Source organism: Protobothrops mucrosquamatus, unplaced genomic scaffold (assembly GCF_001527695.2).
Source record: "Protobothrops mucrosquamatus isolate PMUCROS unplaced genomic scaffold, P.Mucros_1.0 scaffold_9, whole genome shotgun sequence".
Classification (NCBI taxonomy): domain Eukaryota; kingdom Metazoa; phylum Chordata; class Lepidosauria; order Squamata; family Viperidae; genus Protobothrops; species Protobothrops mucrosquamatus.
Window position 1 is genome coordinate 288,173 of NW_015386085.1, and position 11,090 is coordinate 299,262.

The 11,090-nt window shown below is 35.9% G+C and overlaps 1 protein-coding gene across 1 annotated transcript in view; it reads left to right on the plus strand.

The window, feature by feature from the left end:
• The window catches only part of NDUFS1 (NADH:ubiquinone oxidoreductase core subunit S1), a 32,831-nt gene extending 22,144 nt beyond the window's left edge, over positions 1 to 10,687 (plus strand). Inside the window, exons 13-20 of the mRNA XM_015819354.1 lie at positions 264 to 392; positions 1,701 to 1,830; positions 1,935 to 2,095; positions 3,550 to 3,704; positions 6,806 to 6,981; positions 9,394 to 9,528; positions 9,892 to 9,964; positions 10,254 to 10,687. Of these exons, the coding sequence (XP_015674840.1) occupies positions 264 to 392; positions 1,701 to 1,830; positions 1,935 to 2,095; positions 3,550 to 3,704; positions 6,806 to 6,981; positions 9,394 to 9,528; positions 9,892 to 9,964; positions 10,254 to 10,345 (1,051 nt within the window). The 3' untranslated portion in view covers positions 10,346 to 10,687. The remainder of the gene's footprint in view (positions 1 to 263; positions 393 to 1,700; positions 1,831 to 1,934; positions 2,096 to 3,549; positions 3,705 to 6,805; positions 6,982 to 9,393; positions 9,529 to 9,891; positions 9,965 to 10,253) is intronic.
• The last annotated feature ends 403 nt before the right edge of the window (positions 10,688 to 11,090 follow it).

Below are 11,090 nucleotides of genomic sequence, written 5' to 3' on the forward strand. Positions count from 1 at the left end.
AGTCCTAGTGGCACAATGGTTGTATGCAATATTGCAGGCTAACTCTGCCCACAGCCTGGAGTTCGATCCTGATGGGGCTCGAGGTTGACTGAGCTTTCCATCCTTCTGTGGTAAAATGAAAACCCAGATTGTTGGGGGCAATATGCTGACATTTGTAAACCTCTGTAAAGCACTATGGAGCAGTGTATAAGTCTTATTACTATTCCTATGGAGTGCCATATCGCAATTATATTTGTTATGATTGTTTGTGCATTCTATTATAGAACAGACCTGCGATCTAATTACTTACTTAATACCAAGATTGCAGGAGTAGAAGAGGCAGATTTCCTACTTCTGGTTGGCACCAATCCACGCTTTGAGGCACCATTATTCAATGCAAGAATTAGAAAAAGGTTTGTTAACATGTAGTGAAATTGATTTTCTTTCTGGGGATTAGGAGGTACATTGTAAGAGACCAGACATTGTTTTTTTTATCATTTTTATCTTGAACATAAACATCATAGAATCAGAGCTGAAAATAATTCTATAGATTCTAGTCCAACCTCCTGCTTGACCACATCTAGTATGGAAGCTAATTGTGTTTGCCAGTATGTCAGTAGCTGACATAAGATTTTGACATATAATGGGGATTTTATCCTTCTTTTATAATGCAGTTTTCCCAAACTACCTGCCTTCCAGATGTTTGGTTTCTAGAAGTCTTAACCATGGAGTTATAGCCAGACAATTCTAAGACACATCTGGAAGGTGGCTAGACTGAAGGCAGCTGTGCTGATGAACAGTATCTCTTAAGCCTGTAATACTAAAGGGCCTTTTTTTTTAAATACAGAAGGATGCAAATAGGTATATTTCAAAGATAAAATGCTATTATCACAGTCACTTATTGCAAAAGGAATGAACCCCTATCTGAAAGTCCACTTGTTTCTGCATGTGCCACTTAGTTTTCTTTTTGGGAGAAGAATAATGCTGAATTATGAAATGTGCTCCCCGAATTCCTAGGCTGTCTGCTGCTTAGAAGGAATTCAGAAACTTCTGTAGATAGAGCTAGGCAGAAAAGTACAAAAATAAACTCATCCCATGCAACTTGCCTATATACCGTGTTTTCCTGAAAATAAGATCTTGGCTTTTTTTTTTTTTGCCTCCAAAAGAGCACCAGGTCTTATTTTCGGGGGATGTGTTTTCCACAGTCTCACCTCATGGCAATACCGATAGCCCCCCCCATCCTGCCCACTTCTTCTGAGGCTGCTCGCCACTGTCCATGTGCGTTGCCCCCGGCCTCCATTTCGCCATCAGGGGCCTTCAGGAAATGCTTCTGCAGCGGAGAATGGAGATCCAGCTCAATCCAGAGCTCTGTTCTCAGCTGCAGAGTCATTTCCTGAAGGCCTCTGATGGCGAAATGGAGGCCAGGGGCGACGCACGCCTGCGAGCGGTGGGGAGCGGCTGCAGAAGTGGGCCGGCGAGGTGAGGCAGGTGTCGGGCATGGGAGGCCTGACTGCAACAGTAAGTGGGTCTGGGGCACATGGGATAGCTCCACTCCCCCCACCACTGTCCTACCTTTTAGGCATGTGCCTCACCCCAAAACTAGGGCTTATTTTTGGGGTAGGGCTTATATTATGCCCATCCCCAAAAATCAAACTAGCTTATTTTGGGGATAACAAAATATTAGAAGACCTTACGTATTTTTGTGCTTACTTCTCTTTCAGCTGGCTACATAATGAGCTAAAAGTTGCTCTTGTGGGCAGTCCAGTTGATTTAACCTACACTTATGAGCATCTGGGAGATTCCCCACAGATATTATTAGACATTGCTTCTGAGAACCATCCATTCAGCAAGGTACTTTAAATAATAAACTCTGGTTTTGTCTCTAACTTTTCTTACAAAATTACAATGTCTTAACTATGGAGTTAATTTTCACTCTCATGTCTCATTTATAAAAGGTCCTGAACCAGGCAAAAAAGCCAATGGTGGTGATGGGCAGTGCAGCACTGCAACGTGATGATGGAGCAGCTATTCATTCAGCCATTTCTACTATTACACAGAATATTAGGGCAAAAAGTGGAATAGATGCTGACTGGAAAATTATGAACATTCTTCATAGGTTTGTCATTTTCTATTTTGATTTCTATCTCTTATACTAGAGTCATAAAAATTTCTACCATGAAGTTGTTTATGTACAATTATTTTTATATTGCTTACCCAAGTGGTTTACAACTCTAAAACAATACAAATTTCAATAAAAGGAGTTACCAATAAAAACCATAACAGCTTATATGACCAAGCCAACAGCTCCCTGTTAAAATACTGATAATCTCTTATAGTGCTTTCTTCTCTGAAAGCTCTGTGAAAAGGCATGATGATTGCAACTGATTTCCTAAAAGATAATAGGACAGTCTCAATTTCAGGGGAACAAGACTGTGATCAAGCTCATCCTGGGTATGTTCTCAAAGGTAACAAGGACCCAGTCTTCAGCCTGGAAGCAAAACAACAACCAATGCAATTCCTATAATATTAATGTCACTATGATGTATTTTCAGACTTGCAAGATTTTGTAAAGGGAACCTTTCAATAAAGATAAAACTAGTACTTCTGGATCTGCTGCTTCTCTGGACAAAAGGCTGACAATTACCCTGGAGCCAAATGGCTTCTAAACAAATAATAGCTCTGTTTAATAGGGTTCTTTTTGAGCCTATTCTGTTTCATCTAGACCAGGGGTGTCAAACTGCCGGCCCACGGGCCAGATGTGTCCTGGCAAAACCACGCCCACCCCATTGCCAGCAATGGAAAAAAAGTCACCACACATCACATAACATTGCAAGTTTGACGCCCCTGATCTAGATTCTGAGTCTCTAGGCACTGGGTCAGGACTTCCTTGTTAACTACAACCATCTGGCTGAATTATAAAATGTTTAAAAATGAACAGATTATTAAAATTACTGATTTCCCACTGGTTTGAATAAATTACAGTATTTTGATATTTAGAAAGGGGCTTAGCTCAAATGCCGAATAATACACTTGAATACATTCAGAATGACATGAACATTTTTTTTCAGAATTGAAGATGATTGAACTCTACATGTAAGGATTCTTTTTATATTAAAACTTTCTCTCCCTGCACTTCTAAATTACATGTTTGATATGCATTTTTATATATTAAAATCCAGAGTCTGGAAAGTAGATAATGTAATTAGAGTAAGCTTTGTCTTTGTAGCTTTTAGGATATTTCACGGCTATGGATCTGAACAAGTAATCCATACATTTCAAAATTTTTGAGATACAAAAATCTATTTTGAGAGAAGATATACTCAGTGGTAAAGGAAAGACTTAAAGTTTCCATTAACTCATTTTGCTGGGTCCTTTTCCAAAATGCTTTTGCCAAAGAGTAAAGCTAACCAGATATAGGAAGCTTTATTCTTTTCAGCAATACATGGTTCTACAAAATAGGAAATTGTTCAAAAATATGCACACCTTATAGTCAAGGGTCAAAGGTTTGGGGTTTTATCAGTCTTTCAAGTCTGAGAACTCTGGCTGAAACAATAATCTCTTCCTCTACAGAGTGGCAAGCCAAGTAGCTGCTCTTGACTTAGGTTACAAACCAGGAGTAGATGCAATCAGGAAGAACCCTCCTAAAGCGCTGTATCTCTTAGGGGCTGATGCAGGTTGTATAACCCGACAAGATTTGCCTAAGAATTGCCTTATCATTTATCAGGGTAAGTAACATCACTGCAGTTCTTTACTTTGCATTTGACTTAGCAATAAACTAAATATGTGTCTGACATGCAATCCAAAACTACTATGGATGATAAACACATACAAATTATTGTTTTGAATGAAACAATGTAAATTTCAAAAGTTCTGTTTTGAAAACTTGTTTCAGTGGCAACATTTTGAGGGTTCTGACTGTTATAAGTATGATAGTTGGATTTTGATTGGTAATTCTTTTTTTTAAAAAAAAACCTGGTACATACTTTTTTTTACAAAAAGCAATTATACTACAGTAGTACAACAGTAGAGATCAGTCATGTCACTTCTGCTTTTGGTTTAAAACCGATGAGTGAGAAAAAGACATCTGCTTGAGGCTGTGAGCCCGGTAAGTTGCTACTGATTTTGATTTTGTTTTTGTTTTATCCCTTGTTTTGTTTAATACTTTGCTATGGGAATTTATAACTCCTGTACAATAACAGCTAGGAAGGACATACTTTTATTATTGTAAATTTCCAGGCAGATATTGCAAGGTTTATGTATGCACTACTGCTATGTAAAGAGATACTACTGAAGCTGAGTAAATGTATAACACAAAGACCACTAATATAATGTTGATGTGGGTTGGCTTGTTAGACTTTGGTGGGATATTGAGCTTCAGTATGACATGCAAAGATTCTCTGTTAATCTGGATTAATTTGTTGAGATTTGCTATTTATGTGACTACTTTTGCCTGTACTCTTTGTTCAGAGAATGTTTTTGATAAGAGACACTAAACAGATTTTTCACTACTGTAGATACCTGCAGATCTATATCCTTATTGTTTACACTAATTTTAGTTTATTTTTATTCTAATTTTATTTTAATGTTTTCAAAACTTTTCAAAATCATCCATTCAACCCATTTTTTGTAGTACGGGTAGTAATTGATACTAATTATGGACCCACCTGCTCTCATGGCCCTAATATGAAAAGCAGGAATGTCAGGTGGTCCTGAGTGTTTACTGTGGTCAGAACACTTGTGTTGTTTAAATGTTGTTCTGTTTGTTTCATCCCAATGAAAGCAGGGCTGTTTTGTTCAGAACTAATAAAGTTTAAGCCAACTAGCTGCTAAAGGAAACTAAATTATTACTGAAAGTAATCCAGGAACTGTGGACATGTCTATTGTAACATTTATTAAACTATTTCCTTTACCTGAATTGCTAGAGTATTTGCATACAGAGACAACTTGTCATGCCAAAGTGACCAATTAATTCTGGCAAGAAAATAAATTGAAAGGGCTACATGCATAACTTTTATTATTATTCTTATAGAATTTTAAATGTTAGAATTAAAAAGAAAAACTACTACTTAAAAGGAAAAAACAAAAAGTGCAGAAAAGATAGAAGAAAAAATATAATATAGTAAAAGAAACATATCAAGAAATGACTTCCCCTTTCATCACTATAAATAATTTTAGTAACTTATCACCTTTTTAAAAATATCAATAAATGATCTCTTTTATGGCTTATCTATAAACAAATCTTTAAAACCTCTTCAGTCCTGATCAGCAAAAGTTAATGAAAGGTTACTAGAGATAACATATCTGTTTTAACCTTGATCAAATAAACCAGTTTTGTATACTTTCTTTTTACTTTTAACAATCTTGATTTTTAGTGCCATCAATGTCATAGAACTTGATTTCTTTAGCATCTTTTTCCATACCATTCTTGTAGCCTGTCATTTTTAAATTCACTTAAAGTTCACTCTCAATCTTGTTGAGTTAAAACTTGTTTCTTTTTCATATCATTTTTGAAACACAGCATATCTATAAAGGCAGACACTCTTAAAATTAACATCTGGATCCATTCTTTAAAATATCCTTCAATATGTCCAATGTTAAAATATTTTGCTTCATCTTGTATTAAATCAAGTGAAATCAACTTAGTAAATCAAGTACTCTTCCCCTTTAATTTTAATCTTTAGCTCCTTCTGGCATGCACAATTGTGTCCAGCATAAATTTACATTGCAATTGCAAATTTTGTTCATTATGTGGTATATGGAAGAGTGAATTCACTATCTAGAGTGAGCAGGCATTTTTTCCTCCTGGGATCCAGAGTTTTGTTACTACCTGGGAAGGAGGGTTAAACAGCCCCTCTCTCTCTTTAATTGGAGAGGATTTATTTATTTTATTAAAAAAGGAACAGAAATCAAGCATGCATGACCACTGAGAGGCAGAGTTCAAAAATCAGGAGGAAAAAAGCCCAACTAGAGTCTGTAAACCTAAGCAAGCCTGCAAACCAAACCAAGTCCACTAATTATATATTTTTATATTTTGATGTTTTATTGTACAACACCCAGAATCCCTCTTTGAGGGAGATGGGCAGTTCAGAAATTTGAAACATAAATAAAAAACATACTAAAATTAATTGTAAAGTCTCAATAGAAACTAAAAGTCCCATACTATATATAATATCAACAAATCATGTAGATCTAATCCATAAGTGTGCAGTTTATAGCCAATAGCATATATAAACTGCAACAGCTGTGTTAATCTGTGATAGAGAAAAAAACAGGAGTCTGGTTGCACCTTTTTGGCTTACAAATGTTTTGAAATGCACCTGTCTCACATATACAGTAATCTGCATAGCCAATATGTACTTCCTTTCCTACTTCCTCACTCCAATTTAATTCCTGTGTCAGTGTAGCCACTCTAATGCATCTGATGGAGTGAACTGAAGCTCACAAAAGCTTAAGCCTTAATAAAATTGGTTAGTTGAAAAGCTGCTATCCAAAGTACTGTATATCTGGATAAATAGTATACTGTGTAGCATGAATTTAGAATAAATAGAGCCGTTGGAAATCTGTGAAACTAGAGATTTGTTGCATGAATTATTTGGATTCATTTTTATGTGGATGCATAATGTACATTTAATATTAAGTAATAATTAAATATTAAAGACTTCTATTTCAAAAGTGGTGTCTGAAAGGAACCACTCAAACTTTGCAATACTTGTGTTAACAGAAAGGTTGTAGCTAAATAAATAAGTGGGTTGCAAAATTACAAAGCCTAATATAAAGTTCAGTCAGAAATAAAAAGTAACCCCACTGGCACTGCAATCCTTTTCAGGTCACCATGGTGATATTGGAGCTTCTATGGCTGACGTAATTCTTCCAGGAGCAGCTTATACAGAAAAGACTGCAACCTATGTCAATACCGAAGGCAGAGCTCAGCAAACCAGAGTAGCAGTGACACCACCTGGCATGGCAAGAGAGGACTGGAAAATTATTAGGGCACTCTCTGAGGTACTGTAAATGCCCTAATCACTGAATATTTCCCAAGAGATTGAATTAATACTTGACAAAATGAGTTGGTTGTATTTAGAAGTTGAAATCATGAACTTTCTAATTTAGCCAGTCTTTGAAAAGTAATTGATCACAAAATGCACAGAAAGATCATAGTAATATAAATCATATGTCTGTAGTGACTGAATTTTCTGGAGCTGAGAGATTTGAATGTGAAAATTGTTAATTCGTATTTAAAAGCTTGTAGAGATTGGGCAATAAATGTGCATTTTGACAAAGGATTCTATAGAAAAATGGTGGGTATAATCTATGTATTTTGCTTTATTATATTGAGTTAAAATTGTTTCATGTTGAATGGATACTATTATATTTTTAGGCCAAATATTCTAAAAAATATTTTTGTGACACTATCAATAGCAAAGATAGCAAGTTTGCTTTTTTACATCTCTTGTGCCATTCATAAGAAATATATTTGCTACCTTATTAAATTGCAAAATACAGTAATCTTAAATTGTTAATCCGCATGGCTACAGCTGCAACTTCTGAAATTACAGTGCATTCAGAAAGTATGCAGACCCCCTTCACTTTTGTCAATTTTGTTATGCTGCAGCCTGATTCCACAGTTGTTGAAATTCAATTTTTTCTCAGTACCTCATAATATAACAAAGTGAAAACAAAAGTTTAGAAATGACTGTAAATTTATTAAAAAGGAAAAACTGAAATATCACATTGGCATAAGTATTCAGACCCTTTGCAACAACACTTGAAATTTAGCTCAGGTCCTCCTATTTCTCTTGATTGTTGCTTACATGTTTCTACACTTTGATTGGAGTCAACCTGTGGTAAATTACATTGATTGGATATGATTTGGAAAGGTACACACCTCTCTGTAGAAGGCCTCACATCTGACAATGCAGATTGCAGCAGAGCAAAAGCCATGAGGTCAAAGGAACTGCCTGTAGAGCTCAGAGACAGGATTTGTGCAATGCACAGATCTGATGAAGGCTACAATATTTTTTTTGCTGCACTGAAGGTTCCTAAGAGCACAGTGGCCTCCATAATTCTCAAATGGAAGAGGTTTGGCATAACTAGGACTCTTCCAAAAGCTGGTTGCCCGATCAAACTGAGCAATTGGGGAAGAAGGGTCTTAGTAAGAGATGTGACCAAGAAGCCGATGGTCACTCTGACTGAGCTCCAGATACCTTGTGTGGAGATGGGACACAGTTCCAGAAGGACAATAGTACTGCAGCCCTTCACCGATCTGGTCTTTATGGTAGAGTGGCTAAATGTAAGACTCTCCTCAGTACAAAATACATGAAAGCCTACTTGGAATATGCAAACAAGCACCTGAAAGATTCTCACACTGTGAGGAACAAGACTCTCTGGTCTGATGAAACCAAGATTGAGCTGTTTGGCCTCAATTCTAAATGTTATGTCTAGAGGAAACCAGGCACTGCTCATCATCTGCCCAATATCATCCCAAAAGTGAGGCATGGTAGTGGCAGCATCATGCTGTGGGGGTGTTTTTTTAGCAGCAGGGACTGGGAGGCTGATCAGGGTTGAGGGAAAGCTAAATTGAACTAGATGACCTCCAAGGTCCCTTCCAACTTTTTATTATTATTATTATTGTTGTTGAAATTGAACTAGATGACCTCCAAGGTCCCTTCCAACTTTTTATTATTATTATTATTGTTGTTGTTGTTGTTGTTGTTGTTGTTGTTGTTGTTGTTGTTATATGGAGCAAAGTACAGGAATATCCTCAATGAAAACCTGATCCACAGCGCTCAGGACCTCAGACTGGGCCAAAGGTTCATTTTCTAACATGACAATGATCGTAAGCATGCAGCCAAGACAACACAGGAGTGGCTTAGGGACAACTCTGTGAATGTCCTAGAGTAGCCAGCTTGACTTGAACCCTATTGAACATCTCTGGAGGGACCTGAAAATGGCTGTCCACTGACGGTCAACATCCAAACTAGCTTGAGAGGATTTGCAAGGAAGAATGGCAAATCCAGGTGTGCAAAGCTTGTCACGTCATGCCCGAAAAGACTTGAGGCTGTAATTGCTGCCAAAGGTGCTTCAACAAAGTACTAAGTGAAGGGTCTGAGTACTTATGCCAATGTGATATTTCAGTTTTTTTTCTTTTTAATAAATTTATAGACATTTCTAAAATTCTGTTTTCACTTTCTCATTATGGGGTGCTGAGTGTAGATTAATGAGAAAAAAATGAATTCCAACAACTGTAGAATCAGTCTGCAGCATAACAAAATTGACAAAAGTGAAGGGGGTCTGAATACTTTCTGAATGCAGTATATATAATTTTGGGGATGTATTGGTGCAAATATAGATCTCAACAAAAAGTAATATATCCACATTGGATCTTGAGTTTGTTTCTTTCTCTTTCTCTTTTAGCTGACTGGTGTAACTCTCCCTTATGACAATCTTGATCAAGTGAGGAGGAGATTAGAAGAAGTGTCTCCTAATTTGGTTCGATATGATGATGTAGAAGAAGCCAACTATTTTATTCAAGCAAATGAATTGTCCAAGTTATGTTCCATTATACCATTTGGATATAAAAACTTAAAGATAGTTACTTTTCATATAAACTATTATAAAAATTATCATTGATTTTTCTGCCTTAAGCTTGTATAAAAAGTGTCCCAGTATTGTACAATAACATGTTAGGTTTAGAAGGCTTGTAATATATTACATAAGTACTCTTTCCAGCACTTTCTCCTGGGTTTTCCTTACAGCTGTTTTTTAAAAAAATACTTTTTTTCTTTAGTCTATCTTATGAAACATTCCAGTATATAATGAATTCTTTTGGGTTTTTTTATTTGATCCAGCATACAGATATTTTTTGTGTGATGGAAATTTGCTAATATTTGCCATTCTTTGTTTAAATTATAGGTAGTGAATCAGAAACTTCTTGCTGATCCTCTTGTTCCTCCTCAGCTTACAGTTAAAGACTTTTATATGACAGGTAACAATAGTCTTCCTTCATGTATGCAGATTTCCCTGTATAATTAAGTAGCAAACAAAATGTGTTTTGTTTATACTTGAAATATTTGACTACTAAAAAACATTAGTTTATCATTGATCATAGTGACCGAGTTCACACATTCTACTAAGCCATATAGCATGTTTTTATAAGCTTTAATGGCTGGATTTTATACAGCATACTAATTCAAAACCAAATTATTTCAGTTAATACATAACCTATCCACCAAGTCAGACTTTTAGAATGATAACACAGATGTTTATCTTTGCAGATCCAATAAGTAGAGCTTCGCAGACAATGGCTAAATGTGTGAAAGCAGTTACACAGGGTGCCAAAGCAATTGAAGAACCCTCCATCTGCTAAAGAATGAAATCGAGAGTCCATCAGGCATTATTATGATCGACTAATATTTTTACATAAGCAACTGTTTTGTGGTCTCTTTTTGTTCCTATTTTTTTAATGGAACAAGTGAAAGTTATTACAACCAATTCTCTAGCATGCATTGGATAATTATGTTTAGCACCATTTATCATACATAAGATATTATGTATACTGAATGTGTACAAATAGGGTGTAAAATTAAAAGTATTGTATAACCAAGACTATTAAAAAGCAGTGTGATTCTTCAGTAACCAATATATATGTATATGTATATGTGTGTGTGTGTGTGTCAAGATAAAAACCATCTTCTTGCATTTCAATGTATTCTAAATTTGTAGTTAAATTGTTGGCTTGTGACAGTGTGTCATTCAACATACTTGAGATTATTTTATAATACGTATAACTTTTATTCAAAGAAATACATTTTGCCTAAATCCTGTTTATTTTAGGAGAGATGCTTCAAGTCACTCTCAACTAGACTGGACTAATCCCTGCAGTATTCTTGGCATCAATTTTAGAAGTACTTTGCCACTGCCTTCTTCCTAGGGCCGAGAGAGTGTGACTGTTCCAAGATGACCCAGCTGGCTTTGTGTTTAAGGCAACACTAGAACTCACAGTCTTCTGGTTTCTAGGTTGATGCCTTCATCAATACAACAAACTAGCTCTCTCCTTTAAATGGATTCATCTTGAATTCTAAATGCACTGAATAGTGATATAATTACTGTAC